The sequence below is a fragment of the Apiospora kogelbergensis genome, assembly GCF_038363985.1.
Source record: "Apiospora kogelbergensis strain CBS 113332 chromosome Unknown utg000002l_segment0_segment0, whole genome shotgun sequence".
Classification (NCBI taxonomy): Eukaryota; Fungi; Ascomycota; class Sordariomycetes; order Amphisphaeriales; family Apiosporaceae; genus Apiospora; species Apiospora kogelbergensis.
The window spans coordinates 1,485,664-1,508,900 of record NW_027117419.1 but is presented as its reverse complement, the minus strand read 5'-3'; the positions used below and the strand labels follow the sequence as shown (position 1 = coordinate 1,508,900).

Sequence of the window (23,237 nt, the reverse complement as noted above, 5' to 3'; positions counted from 1 at the left end):
GATGATTCGAAGCTAGTGATGATTTGGCTGTGCTGTGCTGTGTGTAAAACGTTCCAAGCAAGACGACTGCACATCAAGGCGTGGAGGTGGGCGACGGTCCGAGTAGTATTATTGCGCGTATGTAGGTTCCCGGATGGGATTGTTGTTGTTGTTTGCAGTAGCCGGTCGGCAAATGCCCTTTTTGCGCGCGGATGGGTGTTTTTTTTATTTGGCTGGGTCTGGAAGTATTAAGATACGGGGACTGAATCTGGGGATGGCGGGCCAGACGGACGTGGGGGAGTTTGGGATCTTAAGTATTATGGCGCGGGCAACCACGGTCAAATTTGGCGGAGCCCCCTCCTGCCCTCCACACGACAGACGAGCCGATGGGGGATGGGTTGGGGTCCAGGGTTTAGAAGTTTGGCTAGGAAGGACGTAGGGGGTAGATGGTAGGGGGTAGGGGGTGCGGCAAGGAAAGAAGAGGTGGGTGGGAGGTCAGAGGCGGGCTTGGACGCATGTGCAGTACATACAGCATTGAGAACGGGGGCTTTGATTTTAGGACCGACATCCCATTGACCAAATACAGGTCTGCATGTTTGTAAGTGTGTGGATGTGCTGTATGTATTTGGTAAGATATATCGAAGCTGGGCAACTGGCTACCTGCTACCTCTCCGGTTGACCACTTCCACAGCAGACGATGTTCGACTGTGGCTGTTTCTAGCGCCCGGAAGGATCATCTTGGGCGTGGTGCATAGCTGCTGGACAGTGGACGGCTTACTGGCTACTAGACAGTTAACTGGCCTCGTCGCCCTCGTTGCCAGGCGTTGCGTTGATTACCTAGGTCAAGTACCTACCTACCCTGAGCAGATCGTCTCTCGTCAAAGTACTAGACCGACACTAGTCGCGCGTTTTGCTGCCACACAAAACCTCCCATATCCGCCCCCTAGGTTGATTTATAATTTCCTTGTACATGCGAAGTATAGATGCCCCAGTTCCACTCCAATGCATTGCGAAAAGCCTCTGGCAGCTGCGCAGTAGAGAGAATGCAGCATAGTTTCTGGTTTGGACCTTGTGTGTTCCATTGGGTATATTAATAGCTCAAGTTGCAAAAGAAGAAGAAAAAAGGACGCGAGGATTCGTGCACACCTCTTTGTCCATTCCGTGGGGTTGAATCTTAAACCTTCTTTGGAGAATGGTTGACTGCGGGGAGACGATCAGGAACTAGCACCTCCACGGTTAACTACGACGAGCGAATCGCAGCAGAGCAGAGCCCAGTCTAGCAGTCTGGCAGCAGGAAGCCTAGCAAGGGTGTTGGATGCTAGCAAATGCCCCCATCAAGCTGTTGGCGTTGGAAGACGGCAGACGGGAGCCCAAGCCAGGTGCAAGTCGTCCCCTGGCCTTGCGGCGCATTGAGTTCCGGCTGCTCAATGGTTGCGTAGTGATACAGTAAGAGTGCATACTCGCTTAGGAGTGGGAGGGGAGGATACTTTCGTTGAGACCTGACACTGGCCAAGCATCCATGAATGAATGGATGATGTTCCCTCGGGTTAGATGCTGGACGTACAGGACTAAACTGGATGGGATTCCGCACCCCCTACGCTCCCTGCCCCACCCAAGCAGCAGCAAGCTGACGGGCGACTTGCATGCTGCTTCAGGCGTGTGATCATGGCGGACGGTGGAATGACGGTGGACACAGAGCATCGTTGTTCTCGATGCAGCACTCGACGTGGTTCACTGGCATCAGGTCGAATTTGGCTGTGATATACACTGGGATGCAGGTACTAAGTCTGCGTGGGCCATGGGCCGTGGGCCGTGGGTGGTGGTAGCTTCGTCGCCGAGACATATTCATTTCACCGTATTCTGATTGATGCGCATCGGAGGCAGTCAGCAGCAGCAGCAGCAGCAGCAGCAGCAGCAGCAACTAGTTGCATCTGCACAGCACGTACCTACACAACCAGATGGATGATTGCTCCGGGCACGATTGCAACATGTATACAAGTACGTCTCGACCGCGGATGCCCTGGTCTTTCTGGGTCGCGCAGCGTTCCTGTACAATATGTAGCTGTAGCTGTAGCTTTCGCCCATCATTCCCATTGGCTTTCGGGTGTGTAGCATGAGGACTGTGAGCCATTCATGACCAGTATTGTCTCGGCAATTGTGTCCTGCCAAAGATCGGGTGTAAGTAATTGTTCTTCAAGAAATGCAGGTGGATCGCCGTCAACCTTTACAAAGAGGCAAGCTTTTGCCTCACGATACGTATTTGTCGGCAATACATACAGGTAGCGATCAGCAAAGAAGCAATGTCCACTGGCACCCAGCAAGCTGGTTTACCCCGGGGCCCAGTCCGTGTGAGAAGCCTCTCCCTGTTCCAATGACTTGGGACACTAGTGAAGCTGGTCCCGTAGGTATTGGGGGTTCTCTGGGCGGTATGCTTTGGGGGGCGTGTGGTATAATACGGCAAGAAGCTAATATATGTGCCCGCCACATTTTGTCTAGCTTCAGGTAGCCGTTCCTTCTTTTTATCTGAGCGCAAGGGTTTCCCGGTGAATCCGTCAATGCCGCACAAATTCACTCGCCAGGTTGATTCTAGGTAGATTGGCCCCAATAGCCATGATATGACTGACAGGCCTGCCGTGTCACCATACTAAGGATTAGGCGAGCTCCTTCGGTAGCTACTTTTCGTAGCGGCTTGATGTCTCTATGGTAAGCACACAACCTACTGCCAGATTGTATATCCGGCAAAAGCGATTCGATGCTGTACCATGGAGCTTTCCTTCTTCAGCGAATAGCTAACCGCGAAGAAAAAAGATAAGAGGATGAGTAATGTATGTCTTCATGGCAAGGCATACCTACCATGCCTCTCGGATATCTCTATTTACACGACGTTGACCATCGCGAGGCTTTCTTCAGCAGACTCTGTCGAAGCATACTATCCATTTGCATACTATTTATGTACTTACTGCAGGTTCTCGGTACTCAGAAAAGAACGATCAATAGGAGGAAAAGACGAAAAAAGAAAACATGGGAGAAAAGAAACTCGTACGCAGATGCTATGCCGGGACCGATCAAGTTGGCTGCTGATGTCGTCAAGACGCAGCAACTCCTCCTAGAAAGAACCAACAGAAATTGCCCCGTCTCCTGACCCATGATTGTTCGAAGCCTTTATGTACATTGATTTGTTGGAGGGGTCAAAAAGACCCGGCGAGACAGAAAAAGCAATCGCGATACAAGTAGTAGATAGCCACCACGCCATGACACCCTCGGTACAGCAGCTGCACAATGGTATGCAAGTGGATGGGAAAGACAAAAACCCCGGGCTTCTTGACCACTTCCTTGTCCAGGAGCCAGTACACGCAAACCCCCATCAGGAGAGGAGCCCCCATGCCGCAAAACTGGAGGGCATAAGGAACAGCTCAGCACACCATACCATTCCCCAGACTAGACCGAGAATAGCCAGATATGCGGCTGTGACGATCGAGAAGGGAGGTAGTATCAATGCCGCCCTATTGTCTACCCAGAAGGTCTGCCTAGCCCATCTCACCTTGGGACTGGAAAGGGGATTTTTGCTTGGCTGGGAACCCAACCTATATCAGAACCAACAATTCCGAGGTAGGCACGGGTGGGTGTGTACGTATATGTATGAGGTACATTCATCGATATACAAGGCCGGCATCGATGTGAGTGGGGCCCAGCTTCGAGTAAGTAGACAAAGATCACTTAGAAGAGTCCGGAACAGCGCTATGAGTTTCCAAGCGAGTCAAATTTGACACACATAATAAGGTCAACGAGTCGATGTAGGGCTGGGAAGTTGTCGGACACGCTTCATTTCGCCTGAATCACTAGCGACCTAGTTCCCAGCTGGATGGTTGAGTGTGGGGTGTTAGAAAGCCTATGCCTGGGACACTACCCACGCTCTTGTAGAACGACTGCTCCTCCCATTCTCTATCGTGGCGGTTGGCCGCACGTGGGGGAGGAAAGCAATCCATCTAGCAAACTCCATACGTAAGAGGTGTTGAGGCTGAACGATGAGCACACGAAGAAATACTCGTTCAAGTGTCTCGGTTGCTGACGGTGGGCAGACCAGGCACTGGTTAGGGCGGGGGCGCGCGGAGAAGGCTCCTTCTCGTGTCGCAGTGGCGGAAACTTGTCAGCATGCCAAGAAACGCTTCTGCAGGGCGTTCCTATTGGGGAATAGAATCACACCTTGTGGCTTGAGGGGGGCCTATAGGACTGGATTCTTTGGTTGTTGGCTGCCTCTACAGCAAGTGTTAGCCACTACCCCGGCTTCTTAGCTGCATTTTACAGAACCCATGCGTTCACCCACTTCTCCTCACACCCTATCTAACAGTGTTTACACATTTCCGACCCGGGCCAAGAAGCAAACATCGATTTGCTCCGACGCACCCATCGTCCCATCGCAGGGTTTGGTCTCAACCGGTCAGCTTGCAAACTAGCTGTGTCGTCAGAAGACCAGGTCCAGCCAAGAAGAAGGTGGGGGTGCTCCGAACCGGAGCCGATCTTTTGCTCGCCCTGCAAAGCCACTTCATGCTAGATCAAGCCTATATTCGCCTGGAATCTGGTGCGTGTATAACACATATTCATGGAATGGATTACCTATACGTTTTTGTCACTTGCGGAAGGGATGCCAACACCTGTGTCAAGTCAATAACCAAGTCATAACGTCACACCATTTGGGTGGTCTGGGAGCTGTTCTCCATGGTTGACTGAGTCTTGGCTGCTCCCCACGTAGAATCCAAGAGTAATCCCGTAGTCCACGATAGGGATCAACAGTATGCAGCCCGGGTCAAACTAAGCCTGGCAACCATCCCGAGTGCCTATGCCTTACCTTCCCCCCACCTCACAGCTCAAGTACGAGTATGTACGACATATATATGTATATATAGATATACATATATACTGGTTGGACCGCCTTGATAATGGAATCTTGACGACGTGTTCCTCAATTGGACCCCCTTCTCCTCTTCCAGTCCCGGCCTTCAAACAAAGGGGGAATAAGTGTCTATCAGATCAGAGGAAACACACGCCGTCCAAGGGTTGGCTAATCTGTTGCCCCGTACCAAGCACCTTTCAACTGGCGTGGGTATAAGTGTATTAAGCTTTCGATGCGCGCAACACGGGGACTGGCTTTTAAGCTTCTTTGTGTCGAGCACGCAAAAAAAAACCATATTCGGCCATGGTGGGGGCTTTCGAGACCCTGGATTGCCTATTCCAGCGATGCCGACTGATGAGCTAATGACGAATGGGGGCTAAGGCAGGCACATGGGCCACGAGAAATCGAGAGGAGTCTTGGAGTCTTGGAGTCTTGGTGCTTGGGCTCTTGGACTCTTGGAGTGCGTGCAGCCAAGTGGGACAAAAACCGAATGAGGTCATTGGTCACCTGTGGCTGTAAACTCATTCCCCCTTCTTTTTTTCCCTCTGTCTCTCCAAGCTCGCTCTGTCGCTGTCATTGCGCCTGCGCCAGGAGCCGCCGCCCTCTCAGATCCGATGCGACAAGGATGGACCCTTCCGAGAAATTCCCTTTTCCCTGGGCTGGAAATGGCAGGAACCTGACGAGCCTAGCAGCCCCAGCGCGCGTACAGAAAACCCCGATTTTTCTTCTGCACTTGCGCCCGCAAGGTCAACAGACAGGTCTGGACGGCTTACAGGGACCCTCAACTGCTCACACTGACACACAGAAAAGGGTCTGGTGTGTCTGGAGGAGGCACTTGCTTTTACCTAACCACACCATGTCGATTGTGCCATGCTGATCATCCTCGACCTTCCCTGTCTGCCCTCCTCCTCCTCCAACTCTTCTTTCCACCCTACGGAAGCAGACACACTCCCCAATGATGCACTTTTCCGACGTTCGATTTTTGCATCATTACTTTTCGAGGAGTTGAGACCACCAATGCTTGACCTGAACCTCCTCTTTTCTTGCAACCCCCAGTTACCGCAGTGTGTTGAACGACCGAATCGCCTGACATCACCAATGCCGCCCGCAAAATCCAAGACGGCCAACCACGACGACTCCAAGTCGGAGACGCCGAGCGTCAAAGAGCGCAACGGCCATGGCCCCAACTCCAAAGATCACGGCCACCAAACGAACGGCAAACTTCGCCGTGTCGCCAGTTCGACGGGGTCGACGCTGCGAGACGCAACCAAGGCGGCCACCAACGGCCACCCGCCTGTGACGGTGGAGGCTCCTGCTGCACAACCAGCTGCCACTCCTGCGGTATGGATCACTCATGTTTCCCTCTGGGGTGGTTCAAGACAACTAACGACTGTTTCCCCTCAATGCAGCTGCACTGGCCTACCTTTGACCGCGAAGTCCTCCACGAGTACCGCCGCGAACACCATCTCGACACTCCTACCGCCTTTACCGATAGCTACCGCCGGCTTGTCCTGGGCAGGCCCGGAATCGGACTTCACTCTCCTACCATGGCACGAAAGTCGGAATTCAGACGACAGACCAAAGAAGATCTCGCGAAAGTAGTGAGAAAACACTTCAACGGACAGGGCATCCAGGAGAACGAAATCGTGGTCGGTTTCCTTCACCGGGTGCGGAATCCTGCCATTACGAGGCCCAAGAGAAACAAACTGGCGCCGCATGCGTCTCCAATGCCCTAATGCACCCATTAATGAATCATTGGCCATTCTTCATACATCACATCACGTTGGGCGGCATACAGTACGGTGTTTAACGAGGCCCAGAGACAGTGCCTTGTGTGTTTTTAGGCATCATGGCATTTTGCAAGGCGTTTTCTCTTTTTTATGTTTTTTTAGGCGTTTGAAAACCGAGGCATAATGTCGTTTGCATTATCCATCATGAAAGGAAATTATGGTCTGACACGGGTGGAAAAGGTCAGACCCGGCTCGCCTAATCTAGCATTTGTGCATTTTTGGCGCGCATTCATATAATCGAAATATATATGCTGCTCTTCCCAAAATTATAGCTGTGTGCCTTCTATAACTATATCATTAGGACAACAACTGCCAATGCCTCTTGGCAATGTTTTGGTGGAAGCATGAGCGAGCATGACAACAATCTTCTAATCGTTATCACGACTGGGCTAGCGTCAATCCGTGTCAAGGTTTGAATTACTTGAGGGATTCGGGGTTTGCGGTTAACGGGGACCGGTTTCTGACCCACCAATGCGGGTACAGAAACTGACGGGCAGTGAAAGCGCATGGCGACAGACATGCAGTTGATGTTGATAGGAAGCCAAAAAAAAAAAAAAAAGCAGTACGTACTCTGCCGCTTCTTGCCGAAAAGTTGGAAGTTGCTGCCTGAGGCAACAAGCACCGATTGCGGCACATCGTCATGTACCCGATAATAGATAATAGATTTGGCGGGCGGTAGCTTGGAGCGCGGCAGCTCGCGGGTCTTTAATAGAAAAAAAGTTTAGATGATTCCAGTGGCTTCAGAGAGCTTCGTGACTAATTTTACACTGGATGCGATCGCATTCTCGTTCAATTCACCCAATCTCGTTTTTGCTGTACACCTCGTGTGACAACGGCATCCGGCCAAGGCCTGCCATGATATTTCTCTCTTCTATATTGTATATTTGAATCCGCTGTTTGTAACTCACCATGAATGCAAGCGTTGTAGCCAAGGCCGCCATCCCATCGCGGCTGTTGGCCCCAACTCATGTCTATAGCCGGCAAAGACTACGAGAGTGCCTTCGCAAGAATGCGCCTGCTCGACAGATTGTCACTGCCGCCCGGAGATCAGCCACCGGCGAGCCGACATCTTCACTACACAGCTCAACTCAGCGACGAGTAAGTAATCACTCCACGGGGATTCCCCGCCATTGCCCTTTTGCTCGGCACTGACATGTGTGTGTTTCCGTAGTCTTTCCACGCAACCGCGAGGTCTCTCGCCGTCAAAGATCCCTACAAGGCCCTGGGAGTTGACAAGTCGTCATCGGCAGGAGAGATTAAAAAGGCCTACTATGGCTTAGCCAAGAAATACCACCCCGATACCAACAAGGACGCTGGGGCCAAGGACAAGTTTGCCGATATCCAAGCTGCCTACGAAATACTATCCGATCCAAAGAAGAAGGAGCAATTCGACCAATTCGGAGCCGCAGGCTTCGATCCCAGTGGGCAGCCGCAACCCGGAGCTGGCGGCCATCCCTTTGGCGGTGGCCACCCTTTCTCTGGATTTGGCGGGTTTGGGGGTCAGGCCGGTGGCTTCGGAGCAAACATCAACTTTGATGACATCTTTTCGGCGTTCACCGGCGGTGCGTCAGGCGGGAATCCTTTTGGCGGTGGTGCAAGCCAACGCAGAAGTCCTTTTGGATCCGGCGGTCTCCTCGTAGGAGAAAACATCGAAGTACATACCACCATTTCCTTCATGGAAGCGGCCAAGGGCACCAGGAAGTCGATCACGATACACCCAACTGTCGAATGCGACACCTGCACTGGCAGTGGCCTGAAGCCAGGAACGAAACGGGTCGAGTGCAAGCAATGCGGTGGCACAGGTACTGCAGTGCACTTCATGACGGGCGGCTTTCAAATGGCATCAACGTGCCCGAGTTGTAAGGGCTCGGGCTCGACGGCGCCGCGTGGATCTGACTGCCGATCGTGCGCCGGGCACGGCGTGGTTCGGGATCGGAAGGACATTTCGGTGGACATTCCCGGTGGTATCGAGGATGGCATGAAGCTGAGGATGGACGGCGAGGGAGATGTCCCTATCACTGGTCACGGTGTTGACCCCAACACCCGGACCACTCGGGGAGACCTGTTCATACATGTCAAGGTGGAAGAGGATACCAAGTTCAAGCGCTCCGGCTCCGACATTCTTTACACGGCCAACATCCCTCTGACCACGGCCATGCTGGGTGGCGAGGCTAAGATCCCTACGCTTGATGGTGAGGTTAAGGTCAAGGTAGCCACCGGAACCAATACAGGAGATAAGACGACACTTGGGGGCATGGGTATGAAGAAGCTCGGAAACCGAAGAGGTGGAACTGGTGACCTGAAGGTTGAGTTCCGAGTGCAGATGCCCAAGTACCTCTCGGCAAATCAGAGGACGATCCTAGAGATGCTGGCGGATGAAATGGGCGACAAAAGCGCGCGGCGGATCATGAATGTCAAGAATATGTCTGGGTAGGTACAGGTTCTGTCGGATGGCTGGGTCGGCTACTAACAACGGCCTTTAGCTCTGAATCATCCGGGCCCGCGACCAAGGACGACGACCCCGCCACACATAGAAACGAGGGCTTCCTGAGATCCATGTGGCATAACCTCACCAACCACCCGATGCACCAAAATCCTCCATCAAACGAGGGAGACGCAGGCCATTCTTCTGGGAAGAAGCAAGATGAACCGCCCAAGAAGCAGTCCGGATCCGGATCGGGTTGATTCAATGCCCTCCATGTGTTGGACGATAACGAGGCAAATGACGTATAATTTGTACAATATCAGCGTCGAGGCATTTCCCTGGACGTTTTCTCAACTGTACACTACCTACCTAGAGATATAGATTCCCTGGTTTTTGTCTGGGTCACCGGAACCTAAGAGCTGGAAGGAGGTGGACAACCGCACCAAAAGCCGGGAAGCAAACAACCAAGATGTACAACTGGATGATGTCTTGGTTGCTTAGGGGACGAAGGTGGCTCGAAGGCAACTTGTATCATACCTACCCAAACTCTGATTACAAGTACGTAGTTCGGAGAGGCCACTCACCTCATATTGGAAAGCAGAACAAAATAAAACAAAATGAAGTTTTAATCGCATTTATGTATGATGTATAACATGAACTTGCTGGTGGCTGGTGGCTTGCTCCCGTCGGTATTTCAGAAGACGGGTTGGCCGGGCCTTGGTTTTGGTCTAAGCTCCCGGTGTGACCTGCTGAACCTCGGCATCATTTTCCAGATTCTCGGCACGTACCGTTCGTTGCCATCAACAGCCCCCCACGGCGCTGCACGTCGACCTCTCCCGACAACGATGAATTGAAATCCTCCGCATGCAACTACCAGCCCTTCCAACATGGAGTTCGTCACGGCCCTGCGGGGCACCTTCGACGACCAGAAGCCTTCGCTGTTCGAGCTGCTCTCGGAGCAGCAGCTTAACGCCCTCCTGCCCCCGACCCTGCGCTACCTCCTGACCGTCGCGACCCAGCGGTACCCGCGTTACCTGCTGCGCGCCCTGAACTCCTTCGATGAGCTCTACGCCCTGTTCATGCTCCTGGTCGAGCGCCACTACCTGCGCACCCGCGGGGGCAGCTTCACCGAGCACTTCTACGGCCTCAAACGCGAGGCATCGGCAGGCGGCGGCGGCGAGATCCCCCGCGCGTCACACGGCGCCGCGTCTCTCGTGCGCGAGACCCTCCAGCTGCGGTCCTCGGATATCTGGCGCAATCTGTTGGTCTCGGTCGGGGCGCCCTACCTCAAGCGCCGCCTCGACGAGGCCCACGAGATCGAGGCGCCCCGCGCCCTCCTTGGCGCCAACTACACGCGCCTCCCCGCCAACCCGACGTGGAAACAGCGGTTCCTGTGGTACTACCGCTGGTTCCTGCGGCGCGTCTACCCGTCCGTCCATGCCGCCTGCGGCTTCGCCGTCATCGCCTTCAACCTGGCCTACCTGTTCGACAACTCCAAGTACCACCACCCGCTCCTGTGGCTCATCGGCACGCGCGTGCGCCGCATGGGCCAGGCCGACTACCAGGCACTCGACGAGCTGGAGAACCAACCGAAGCTGGGGGGCGGCGGCCGGATGGGACAAAACGCGAATGCGGCGGCGGCGGCGGGCACGAGTTCGAGCTTCTTCTCGCCGCGCACCCTGGGGCCCAAGATCCTAGGGAGCCTGTCGGTTCTGTTGCCGACCAGCATCTTCGCGCTCAAGTTCCTCGAGTGGTGGTACGCCTCCGACTTCGCCAAGCAGCTCAGCCGCAAGGCTGCCGAGAACCTGGAGCTGCCGCCTCCGGTCGCGACCGGGCTGCTCAACAACAAGAAGAAACAGCAAAACAGCAAAGACAGCAAAAAGAGTCAACAAGGTGCACAGAACGGTGGTAGCGATCATGACGAGGATGAGGATGACGAGAAGAAGCAGCAACAACAACAGTCCAAGAAGACCCCACAAGAGGAGGACATCGAGCGCGCCGCCCACGCGCCCATCGCCACGCCGTCCATGCTGCCCATCCATGTGGTCCCGGCCCCGGCTGACTCGCAGGACTGCCCCATCTGCGAAGGCGAGATCGTAACGCCGACGGCGTGCCAGACGGGCGTCGTCTACTGTTACACGTGCATCCACCGCTGGGTCGAGGGCACGCACCAGCGCCAGGAGGACTTCATGACCGGCGGCGCCGGCGTCGACCGCCTGGGCCGCTGGGAAAGCGGCGAGGGACGGTGCGCCGTCACGGGGCGGCGGATTCTGGGGGTACTGAGGGATTGAGGAGAATCATGGTGTAGTTTAGTTAATTGAGTTAGGGAGGGGGACTATGCGGTGTCTTAATGAGTGTACTGCTTATGCTGAAGAGCCAAGCAGCACGGGAGGGTGTTGGCCGGTATTTGGAGGAGTGTATGATCCATCACCTTGACTACGGTTGGTGTTTTACTAGCTTTGCATTGCGAGGGGGTGTTGGGGCGTCATATTCAGGATTCCCATATGGGATTTGCCTTTCTACTTCATAGAGGCACGGCATGAAAAGAGTGTTCTATTCTCTATCTCATTCTTCACACATCCCTTCACGTGCATCCTCCCATCCATCAAATGATTTACTAAGTCGGTGAAGTTTGATCGACGCATACTGGTCAAGATTCTGGCGGGTTGAATCGCCCTGGTTGGTCAGCTTTCTTTCCTTTAATGAATGCAGTATCCGTCATCATATGGAGTTAAAGGACAATGAACTAGATAGAGGCCATAGTGCCGTACGATGTTTCGGAAGTTGTTTTTTATAACCGTCATACAAAAAGGGGTATATGTATACGTATATCAAGGAATCAACACCAGTAGCCCGTAGAATCATCATCGCGTAATCTCCCTCATATAAACGCACATGCCGAACCACACCCTGTGTCAACCAATGGCTCCCCTCATAAGAAACTCCAAAATCGTCAATATCAAGAAGTACCCAGCAACCACTGAATCTTTGCTGCAGTCCCTTCACGCTGGGCGGGCGTCCGAGCAGCCAAAGCCGCGCCATCCTCAAAGGGCACTCGGGGAGAACGAGTAGATGGGGAGAAAGGTGTCGAGTCTATAAACCAAAAGTCGAGCCAGCACCTCTTTAGTCAATAACCAATCTGGGCCCAGAGGGGTCACTGCCGGCGCGGCTGAACAACTTACGATCGGCAGTGGTGTTTTTCCGCATCGAGAAGATGGACGCCATTGTGCTCTTCCTCTCGCCGCTCGCGATGCTGTTGCTGTCCCGGGAGCCGCCGCCGGACGGCAGCTCCTGGACGCTGTTGGGATCGATATGCGTCTGAGGAAAGATGCCCCAGTGCTTCGAAGACGTGCCGGACCAACACCAATGATCCGTGTAAGCCCCTGTGTCCATTCAGTTAGACAAAGGCAAGGGTCCGTCTGGCTTGGGGAAAGTCATGTGTATATATATAATGGAAACGAGCTGGATGAGGAAGAGAATGAACACTTACATCCGATGTTCTCGATCACATCGCCCTTGTTAAGCTTAAGCCAATTACCCTCGCCACCCGTCTGGCGAAACTTCCACTGAGCCACGGCTTGCATGTTGCTGGTTCCCTGCATCCGCACCTCGCTCCTGGGCGGCGGTTCGAGCCTCACGGTGTCGGACTCGAAGACGCCCCGGATGCCATCGTGCCAACCGATCGCCCACTTCCCCTCGTACCTCGGCGGGAACTCGACGCCCACGATCCGGGCACCCACAGCGTACTCCAGCACCGGCGCGCGATCCGGAGGGCTGCGCAAGATGCCGTGGGTCATCTTCCTGGTCTCCACCGCGACGGCGGTGGGGAGCCGGCTGACCTCGGGTGCGATCGCTGGCATGACCGACGTCGTCGGTGGGTTCGGAAACAACAGGTCGAAGTTGTCCTTCAGATGCGGGGGGATCACGTCCCCCTCGATCACGGTGAACCCGGATACCAACGGTAGAGGGCGTGGGTGGCGTGAAATATGGGCGAACAGCTGCTTCTGGTTGAAGAAGACCGTCGAGTCGCTCTCCTCGAGGGTGCGGCCGAGTCGGATGCAGAAAATGCAGGCGTAGAACTGATCGTCGATGTGTCTGTTTGACAGGTGGCTCTTTTGCAGTACTCGTAGCCGAAACCCAATGCTGTTCGAAGTATAATTACCGGTCGCTTCGGGCATAATTAGTACAACCATATGGAGTTATTTGAAAGGAGGAAAACATGCAGTCATTCTTCAAGTCTTGTTCGACAGATTTGTAATCGAGTTCGAATAAGCAGTGTGTGCATTTCGCAACTACCATCGTAGAGAAGCCCTTGATGAGTTGTTAGCAAGAAGTTGGCTTTTCAGGGGATATGAAGACGCCATAAGAAGATGTATTTCGACTGACTCCTACCGGTCTCTTGATCTTTTTGAAACCTAGTCCACCCGCGACGGCTTCTTCAGCACCCTTACAAAACCCTTTCAGCTGGTAGAATGAGCTGTGCGGACCGATATTGCAATCGGGTTTTCTAGACGGCGTTGGTCCTGTCTCTTCATTTGTCTCGGTCTCTACGGGTATTATCCCTGGGTCGTCCCGGCGTTGGACTGGTACGCTAGCTGTTTCTAGCCCTGCTTCTGCTTGCTGGTGTTGCTGAGGTTGTTGCTGCTCGGGGGCCCGATGCTGCTGATGCTGTTCTCGGAATGACGTAGACCTTGTTGGCCTTGAACTTGGCTGGGGTGGCAGAGGTCCGAGGGGGAGGTGGGACCAAAGAGGTCAATGTAGATGTATCAGGCAGCACAGTTATTGGACGCACATTAGGCGCACTTGGGTGTTGATATTTAGGTGCGACAGTGGCATAGGAGGGTGGTCTGTTGCCATTGTACTCGTAGTGGCCCCGTTGACTCATTGGTGATTTCTGGGACTCGTCTCCCGGGCTTGGGAGGTCGTCGTATGGGACACAGTCGAATATAGAGCTACTTATAGAGTCTGCAGAGGGTTGGCGCATGGAATGGCCCTTAGGCTCGGCAAGTGATGTAATTCTTGGCGGGTAACCCGTACCTACGTATGCGACCCGCGAGTGTTCGGTTATCATAGGTGGTTTGGTATAATGCACCGAGTTGGAAGATGGTGGTCGACTACTCCACGACGAAGACCCAGAAGACTGAACTGACGCTCTGTGGCCTTCGTTGCGGCCAGGGCCACCTTGCCCAGCCGAGTTAGCTCTTATCCGGTGTCCCGCAGTAGACGCACTTCTCATCGGCATGATCTGCCCATAGCCTGACTCTGAATCAACTGGGCTAGATAGGGGCTGGGCCGCCAAAGGTGAGAGCATTTGAGCTGCCTCATCACCCCCTCTGGGAAGCATCGTGGTTCTCATCAGAATAGTGAGATTTTTGGGATTGATGGGACTGGTGGGACTGATGACGGAGAAGAGTTTCCTGTTGAGTCCGAGGTGATGCAACTGGGACCGCAGCCGGTAAAGTTGGCGAATCATCTGCCGATACCATCGGTCGCCTCTCAAAATTACGTCCATTCTCCTGATCATCGGATGTAAAGGTCGGTGGTAATTGGCCCAGTTGCCAGGGGTTAGCCGAGGGCGGTCGAGGAGGTGGCTCCGAAGGTGCCGTGGAAACATCAGAACGATGCGAGTTACTTCGGTCGAGCTCACTAGCAGAGCCAGATGCTTGTAAATCCCCAGTAGTAGCTGGCATGGCCTGTGGCCTCATCATGAGGCTGAGCTGTTGTTCTACCTCATCCATGGACCTGTCATTTGGCGATATTGCTGGCGGCGCGGCTGTAACTTGAGGTTCTTCTCCCGAGGCGAAGGCGCCTCCGTTAAGGGAGAAGGGGTTTCCGAATGAAGGGCTAGTTGGCGATCGGACCGACGGTGTTGCTGGCTCCACGAGCTTCATACGCTTCAAGATGTCCATCAACCTGGGCGCGGCCTTTCTGGAAGTCTTCTGTAGCTCTTCGAACTTGTCCGCTTCGAACTCATCCGCTTCCAAGTAGTCGTCAAAGTCCCATAACAGGTCTTCCAGTTCTGCCCGGTACTGCGCAATCTCGTCTGGGTACCTTCAGTATCTGCTATCCTGTCCTATTTTTCAAACCAATGGCTTGTTTACTTACCGTGCTCTTTCACAGCATCCACAAAGTTGGTTCCATATTGCTCATGGTTCTTGGCGCAGAGCGGCTCGATTCTCTTGAGCGCTCGCTCGCCTTCCTTGGCAAGACTTTGAGCTGCCTTGAGCATTGACGTCGCTACATCGTCATCTGCGCCGCTTGCGTTGGTTATAGCAACATTGGCCTTTTCCACGATCTCTTTGAAGGGCGCAAGAATGAGACGCTCGACCTCGTCGGCCATGGCGAAAAGAGGCGTTGTTTGTGGAAACCCACTGCTCCGAAGTTGTTGGGCGCAAGGCAGGGTTGCGGGACGACGGACGGGTGTGTCGTAGCCGAAAGTTTGCCTGGATGACGACAATGCCTACTTGCTGACTCTTGCGACGAAAACGACCATTGCGACCAAATGGCAAGGCGCTTTTCCTTGACGGGGTCGGAAGCTGGAATCAAGCAAACTACGAAGTGTTTCCAGACAAGAAGTTGAAGATTCCAAGAAAACACAGAACTACAAGTCAAGCATGCGGCCAGGACTTGGCCGAGTCAAAGAGGCTGAAGGCCGGAGAGCGGTAGGCCATCCATCCGCCAATCTGACGCATGTTGCTGAGGGAGGTGGGAGGATAAGATGAGCCCCTCTTGATAGACTATTGACAAGTGAGGGCCCCTCTACTCCCGCAGCTCTGGGATCCAGGGAGCCAGGGAGCAGGGAGCAGGGAGCAGGGAGCAGGGAGCAGGGGCCGATGGCTGGGGCGGGCAGGATGTCCCCCAGTGCTGCCCAGGTGCTGCGATTGGCCCGGTGGTGAGTGCTAGTCTCGCTCAGCCCCAGGATACTGCCTACCGTTGAGGGGTGCTTAGATGGCTGCAAAGTGCTTTGCTGTGTGGTGATTCCAACCCAACCCGTCCCATCTGCCTGTTAGCCTTGGAGCATCGTGTTGCACAACCTACCCTCCAGGAAGGCAGGAAGGGTAGGACCGCAGGACTTGACCGCGTGTTGATTGGAGCTTCTGTCAAATCCGTCATCAAATGTGCTGGTGATCGGCCCCTCTTTCAGTGCGTGATGATCCGGGCTTCCGCAGATAATATGTAGAGAATATCCATCGACTACGTCCGTTCTAAGCCGAGATACAAAGTGGGGGCGTTGATCAAGATATGCTTCGCTCCGTTCTAGCGATTTCAACACCCCATTACTAACTAATTCATGTTATTTCATGTCACTTCCTGTTTAATCAGTGGTATCTAGAGCCAACCTAGTGCACAGAAGACTCAGTAGCCGCTGTCAGGCCAGGTGTGTGCAAGATGGACAGACCTGGCTACTGGACCCTGTAGAATACTTACCTCAGCGGCCCATGCATTCCGCACAACTCCGGGTAAATGCAGCTTGCAAGTATAGGCATGCCTACATAGCGACGTCCAGTCGTGGAAAGCCAAGCGAGAGATACGGTCAGGTGGGTGTCCTGACTTGACTACTTTAGCTGACCGAATGACCCCGGACTATCTAAGATGTAAATATGCCTTGTTGGGCTACCTATGTTCACCGGCTTCAGTCTCGACTGTTCCGGAAGAACTATGCGACTCCGTCCAGTCACCGGACAGTTGGCTAGTTCAGCCTCGCCTGGCCTCTAGATATGACTGTAGGGGCATTTCTCTAGGCATGCAGAGATGCAGATAAGCAATTTCCACTTTTCGCGATACAATTCCGCCTTCGAGGCCAGCAAACATCACCTCGAAGGGGAAAGGGATGTCAGATAGCCCTGCACTCGACAGCGCTTGGGTAATATCATTCTTTTTACGTTGCGTGTTAGAACCGGCTGCTTCATTTCTCCATGGTTGGGGTAACCCATGGAAGTGGCCCGGGGAACCTGGCTCACTCCGAAATTTCCAAAGCGTGTTGGAAGGCGAAGAACCCACCACCTATAAGACCTGACCCCCATACCACAGCATCGGAGGAGGCGGCAAAAGCTTACTGCCTACTGCTTACCCTCCAGTTGACGACGTACTTGTCTGACATGGCTCGGGGTTCATCCCTGGCGTCTGTGGAGCTTGATCGGTTTTCTTTTCTGATTCTTTCGTGGTGTCCGGAAGAGGCGGGCGCCACCTCAGGACTGCATGGTCTTCACTTATTATAGCTCAGCCTTGTGAGAAGGGCTCTACTTTGGTCAAGCTAGGATACATCATACGAACGCAGGTCCAATGCTTGGTGAAAGCAACTAGAATCATCCCATTGGTATGCAGCTTGAAGACAATCCCAGATACATTGCTTCTGGTTGTCGAGACCACCAAGTCCTTCTTTCCTTGCGGGCATGTGTGAACAGCGTGCCAGGGGTGCTACCATAGGGAGATATACCACCCGTAAAGAGGATGGGCGTCCCCGATAGTCACGTCCGTTTAGACTTTTCATCTTCGAACGTGGGAACAATATTCTCTAATTGCCTGCCTCTTTCGTGGAGAGCTTGCAAGGGCAACCTGGCACTGTAGCTAGCCCAGAAGTATAATAAAATCAAAATCGAAGGCAATATTGAATTGGGGGCGGACTTTGTATTGCCATAAGCAAAACACTTACATCCTAATTCATAACACCCTGTCCTGCCCCTGCCATGCGACATACCGGAAATTTCAGCTGCAGGATAAACTGCTTGCTTTTTGGGACAGACTTCGCTGTCCTTCCGTACTTGATAAAATAGCACTGTGGCTTGCATCTCGCGTCATGAACCAACTGTTCTTTTGGGATGACACATTAATATCTACCGGCTGGACCCCAGGTTATTGATTCCACGTGTTTTGACGAGATGCTCGGGTCGCTCAGTTTTGTTGGGCCGGAAGGTCAGGACGATATACGCGAGCGGCCGAATTATTTCTTTTTTCCATTTTCCGATTAAGCCTTGCCATGGCGTTTTGCTTTTGGAAGAATGCTGGCACATGACCCTGGCATCAGGGTCTTGAGCGGCGCTGCTGGCCCCGGCTTTACCGGATTGGTAGTCTAGTATTTTCCAAGACTAAGAAGGATGCGATACACTGTCGTACACATCTGCATTTGTCACATCAAGATTTACTGTCTGCTCGGCGGCTGCTTGGGTGGCCCGTCTATACATGCCCGAGTGCAGCAACAATGGTGAAAAGCCTAGCAGGCTATGTCTTGGATTGTGCTGATTTGTGCCCAGCTTCGGTCTCGGAGAGCCGATGGGGCGTGACAGAACTTGGGGTCAGCGATATGACAACCGCATCTTAACCGTCTCAAAAGAAAAGAAACCATGCAAGAAACCGTGCGGCTGGTGAGCATGCCACGTGGAGATCGTCGATCAATATTATGTCAGTTGTAACACAGGTTATGTAGCGTCGTAAGGCCGAGACATTAATAATAAACTAGGAAATCCCGAGAAAATCTCCTCGTGGAAAGGCATACTTCATTCCAGATCACGTATAAATAAGTATTGGGGTCCAGCTTTTGCTCACCCTGGATTTCATACGAAAGCAACCCACACTAAGCCACGATGTAGAACGTAGGGTCCGGTCCTCCTTCGCAGGACACCCGTGCAAGAAAGGCTGCCCAGCTGGATACTGTGATCCTTACATTAGCCGGCAGACAAACAAAGAACATACCATCCTCAGCAGATGCAGCTTACACCTACTTTCTTCGCCAACCCTTTCTAGTGTGTGACCCACCACCACGAGTGTCACGCTCTGCTGGTGTTCTACCTACTGTACCGAGGGCGGCGCCTAAGCTGCTTCAGAACCTGGGAGGGAGATCATCAATGCCAACTTTCTTCTACTCGTTCTAGAACAAAAGAACTGAGAATCAACTACCGGGCCATGGGTATGAAAACGGCATCTAAAGCCTATCAACTGAAACACAGCAGAGGAAATTATGGGGACCCAGGGTTTAGGGAGCCAAAGCGGATCGCGCGCCATAAAACATGGCGGTGGCCTCCTGGCCTCTCTGGTGTGCTGGTGCAATGTCGTTCGTAATGGCCAATACTCGCTAAGTATTGATTCCTTCGCACCGTGGTTGGTCAGGAGCAGTGGATGCATAGGTGCTAGACTTTGTAAGACGTGTTTGGGACAGTCCAACAATATGTGACATAAATTATGATCATGGATTATGTAGTCGACAGCCTGACCCGACGCGGAGTATTGGGGGGATTTGGCGGCGCCGTCTATCGATCGAACCCATAAATAGAAATCGAGCCAGGCTGTTATTACGTTTGTCACGCTCTGGCAACCAGCCTTACCAGCAACAATGGCGGCAAAGTTTTGGATGAGGCATTCTGTAACTAGACAAATAGTGGGCAGATCATGTGCCTGGACAAACTTGCCATGCGAAGGAGGACTTGGCCCAGGGAGCAAAGAGGCCGTGACTCTCTCATCTACAGAGCCAAGGTGCTTGCCCAACTCTAACTCGGTAGGTGTGGTGAAATGGCAGCATCATCTGGGGGTAGCAGCAAGGAATATAAAAGTAATCCTGCGCACATCGCCTTCCTTGCAGGCCATTGTTAGTCATCCAACTCAAATCCGTCTTCCAATTTGCTCTTCCTATTTCATTGGCATCGCCTGTATATCCCCCAAGACCCCCAGACTCCCTCCATGGTCCTGTCTTAGGTTTGATCTTCAATTGAGCTTTACCGAGCAAGGCAGGCGACCCGTCATATGGATTAACGGAGACAGGCCGACTGAGAAGCTGCCCAATTAGATGTGCCCAACTCTGACCTGCCTGCCCGAAAGACCCCCATTTCCTGCTGGTCCCATCGGATTCTCGGTCTAAGTCGACCTAAAGAAAGAGACCGACCGAACATCACCATCCTTCTTTCTTTATTCGTTTCCAGCATCACCCAACCGAGCTGGAAGAGATCGCCATCATTCGCCCGTCCGACGTTTCAATTGCACCCCGAGGTGCTCTGGTCTGGTCTGGTCTGACTGATCTATCCCATACTTCCCTCTTTCGAGGTTGCACAGAACGGCTGGACACGGCCGGGCCGCCTCTCGAGTTTCTTGCCTGTTCAGGGTCCAATTTGATAGTACCCGACGCCCCAATTTACCACGCGCAACGAGTTCGGCCTGTAAGTCAATTGTCCTGTTTGCTTCACTTGTTCGAGGCATAGTGGCCTCTCCTCCCGTGCTGTGGTCCTTTCTTTATCCCCCATTCAAACATTCCTTTCAACCTCCGTGTTTGGCGCTCCCTCAGCCCAGACCGGACTGGGGTCAGTGTACAATGCATCGGATGCGAATGGCAGGCCTGAAAATGGACCCATTAGCATCTACAGTAAGCTGCATGCTATCTGGCGAAGGTGGATCTCGTCTTCTGCTCGTCCAGCAGTTTGACCTACTGTTTCTGCCGGAGCGCTGCGCTGCTGCTGCTGCTGCTACTGTAGTACTGCCGTACTGCTCTCCCCAAAACTTCTGATGTTCCTGCGCTTCACCTTCCCACACAGTCCAGTCCACCCGAGTCGATCGGCAGTCCTCAAAAAAATACCCCGACTAAGGCCTCTCTTAGCTAGACGGGTGAAAGACGGCGGCGGCTACACTCGCACTACATACTCTTTGCCTTTGCACACTGCTCCTCTTCCTTCTCTTCTTCTATCGCCTGCTTTATCAACCCATCAAAACCCTTTCGCGAGATTTCGTTATCACATGCAACGTCCTGGAGACAAGATCCTTCGGGATTCATAGGCTTTCTTTCCTGGGCCATTAATTGACTGTAATAGAAGCTCGAGAAACAACCGCCCTCGCTAGCTCCAACCTGCTGCGTTGCCAGCCATTGCTACCACCTGCCGCGCAGTGACGTTTGCCAAAGAGCTCAGCCCAGGTCCTTTTAAGCTTTACGCCGCTGCTTCCTAGCGACTCAGTCAATTGCTTGCTCCGTCGCAAGCTTGACCGACATTGTCACAGCGCACTTTCGACAACCGCACCTCTCGGCAGCTCCTGCGGCAGAGTGCAACCTGCGAAGACATCTTTTCCCTTGCGCCGTGCAATGAGCTTATAGTCGTCGCCGCCTGCTTCAGCGCCTCGGTTGTCAGCGCAAGCTTCGGCACGCTTTGCGGGTGATTTGTGGATGACGCCAAAGACTGGCTTTTCGATTCGACACGCCGCAGCCATGGGATCTTGTATGAGCACCAATAATGAGGAGGAAGAACAAAAAAGAGAAGCCAGGCAATCGACAGAGTCCTCGATGAGGATTCCAAGCGGTTACGGCGAGAATGCAAGATTCTCTTGTTGGGTAAGAGGCCCCCGATGCTTCCGAAAGTCCGATTGATAGCACCGCTGACCGAGAGCAGGCTCTGGCGAGAGCGGGAAATCGACAATTGTGAAGCAAATGAAGATCATCCATCTGAAGGGCTATTCCGAAGATGAGCTCTACAACTACCGAGCGACCGTGTTCAAGAACCTGATCGAATGCGCCAAAGCCGTAATCAACGCCATGGACCAGTTCAACATCAAACCCAGCACCGAAGGGAATAAGGAAAACTGCGAGTACCTATTAAAATATACTGTAGAGTCGGGGCCCTCGGCGCACATCGAGCCTAAGGTCGGTGCAGCGGTACAAGCCATCTGGAGCGATCCTTGCATCGAAGGTCTGATGGAACACCAAACGGAATTCTACTTGATGGATTCGGCAGGATAGTGAGTATCTGTTTGCCAGAAGAAGTTGCCCTCACTATAGCTAACAACTCGCGACCAGTTTCTTCGATGAGGTATCCCGAATATGCGCCCCGGATTACCTTCCTAACGAGATGGATGTCCTTCGAGCTCGTACGAAGACGACAGGTATCTACGAAACCCGCTTTCAAATGGGAGCTCTCAGCATCCAGTAGGAATCCATCACCCACCTCCGTAAGACCATGCGACACGGGCTAACCGACTATATAGTATGTTTGATGTTGGTGGCCAGAGGAGCGAGAGGAAGAAATGGATACACTGTTTTGAGAATGTCACTTCGATAATATTCTGCGTGGCACTCAGTGAATATGACCAAGTCCTCCTTGAGGAGAGCAGCCAGGTATGTTGTATCGCCACAAACCTCGTTGCTTCAGCAAACTGACATGGCTCCAGAATCGAATGATGGAGAGCTTACTGCTGTTCGATTCAGTCGTGAACTCGAGGTGGTTCATGCGGACGAGCATCATCCTGTTCCTTAACAAAGTCGACATCTTCAAAGTCAAACTCCCCAGATCGCCCCTGGGCAACTATTTCCCCGATTACTCGGGAGGCAATGATGTCAACAAGGCCGCCAAATACCTGTTGTGGAGGTTCAACCAGGTTAACAGAGCGCATCTAAACCTCTATCCGCAGTAGGTGCTCTCTTCCGTGTATCGCATTGGTGAATTATACTGACTTGATTGGGTAGTCTGACTCAAGCGACGGATACATCAAATATTCGACTCGTGTTTGCCGCTGTTAAGGAGACTATCCTCAACAACGCGCTCAAAGACTCTGGAATATTGTGATTAGTGGCCTCGGTTACTTCCCTAAAAGGTCGACGAAAACTGCCAATCTCAAATTACTGGGTGGCTATGACTATGAAGCATTGGGCTGGCGTTGTTCTCAGATGGTAATATGCTTTGTTCTGTTTTTTTTTTCTGTTGGTTTTTATGTGTGAACTTTTCTTGGCGAGGCGTTCCGGGTCCAGCGCTATTGGAATGTACGATCTTCATTACACTTTCTCACGGTATAGAGGATGGGTAACGGATTGGACCGGAGCAGGGATGGCGACGATGACATGCCTAACAACCTGGAAACCTACATGTAGGATGGGTTGTGTGAGCACATGGTGCTCGCAGCCCGCAGCTAGTTTGGCGTCGTAGTAGCACGACGAAGCAGCTCGGAGTGTTCGCGGCAGCTCGCGGGCGGCGCTTTGGTGGATGGTACTCTCCTTTTTCGGGGATGCAGTGTGGGACAAGGATAGAAAGAAAACAAGGTGGAAGAAAAGGGCCTGACAAAAAGTCACGATGTCTGGTAATACTATTCCTGTCCCTATACCATACCAGCAGCAGTATATCAGAAAGCCACTGGAATACTAATGGGCCATGTGCCACTTGAATACTACGCACGGCGGCATGCTTTACGAGCA

At 53.0% G+C, this 23,237-nt stretch overlaps 6 protein-coding genes across 6 annotated transcripts; 4 read left to right on the top strand and 2 right to left on the bottom strand.

Annotated features, from left to right (window-relative positions):
* Positions 1-5,968: 5,968 nt before the first annotated feature.
* On the top strand, positions 5,969-6,606 carry PG998_003340 (uncharacterized protein; the record flags this gene model as incomplete). Its single annotated transcript, XM_066870158.1, has 2 exons — positions 5,969-6,211; positions 6,280-6,606. The coding sequence occupies 2 exons, from the start codon at positions 5,969-5,971 to the stop codon at positions 6,604-6,606; spliced, it is 570 nt and encodes a 189-aa protein (XP_066733908.1).
* Positions 6,607-7,569: 963 nt separating this feature from the next.
* Positions 7,570-9,345, top strand: PG998_003339 (Chaperone DnaJ; the record flags this gene model as incomplete). Its single annotated transcript, XM_066870157.1, has 3 exons — positions 7,570-7,758; positions 7,832-9,090; positions 9,144-9,345. 3 exons carry the CDS (start codon positions 7,570-7,572, stop codon positions 9,343-9,345), a joined length of 1,650 nt encoding a protein of 549 aa, XP_066733907.1.
* Positions 9,346-9,972: 627 nt separating this feature from the next.
* PG998_003338 (Pex2/Pex12 amino terminal region) lies at positions 9,973-11,376 on the top strand (the record flags this gene model as incomplete). Its single annotated transcript, XM_066870156.1, has 1 exon — positions 9,973-11,376. One exon carries the CDS (start codon positions 9,973-9,975, stop codon positions 11,374-11,376), a length of 1,404 nt encoding a protein of 467 aa, XP_066733906.1.
* Positions 11,377-12,208: 832 nt separating this feature from the next.
* Positions 12,209-13,263, bottom strand: PG998_003337 (uncharacterized protein; the record flags this gene model as incomplete). The annotated part of the gene is made up of 2 exons (XM_066870155.1): positions 12,209-12,468; positions 12,576-13,263. The coding sequence occupies 2 exons, from the start codon at positions 13,261-13,263 to the stop codon at positions 12,209-12,211; spliced, it is 948 nt and encodes a 315-aa protein (XP_066733905.1).
* Positions 13,264-14,409: 1,146 nt separating this feature from the next.
* Positions 14,410-15,425, bottom strand: PG998_003336 (uncharacterized protein; the record flags this gene model as incomplete). The annotated part of the gene is made up of 2 exons (XM_066870154.1): positions 14,410-15,128; positions 15,191-15,425. The coding sequence occupies 2 exons, from the start codon at positions 15,423-15,425 to the stop codon at positions 14,410-14,412; spliced, it is 954 nt and encodes a 317-aa protein (XP_066733904.1).
* Positions 15,426-21,263: 5,838 nt separating this feature from the next.
* On the top strand, positions 21,264-22,614 carry PG998_003335 (guanine nucleotide-binding protein alpha-3 subunit; the record flags this gene model as incomplete). Its single annotated transcript, XM_066870153.1, has 6 exons — positions 21,264-21,381; positions 21,445-21,790; positions 21,849-21,977; positions 22,037-22,166; positions 22,220-22,458; positions 22,515-22,614. 6 exons carry the CDS (start codon positions 21,264-21,266, stop codon positions 22,612-22,614), a joined length of 1,062 nt encoding a protein of 353 aa, XP_066733903.1.
* Between the last annotated feature and the right edge of the window lie 623 nt (positions 22,615-23,237).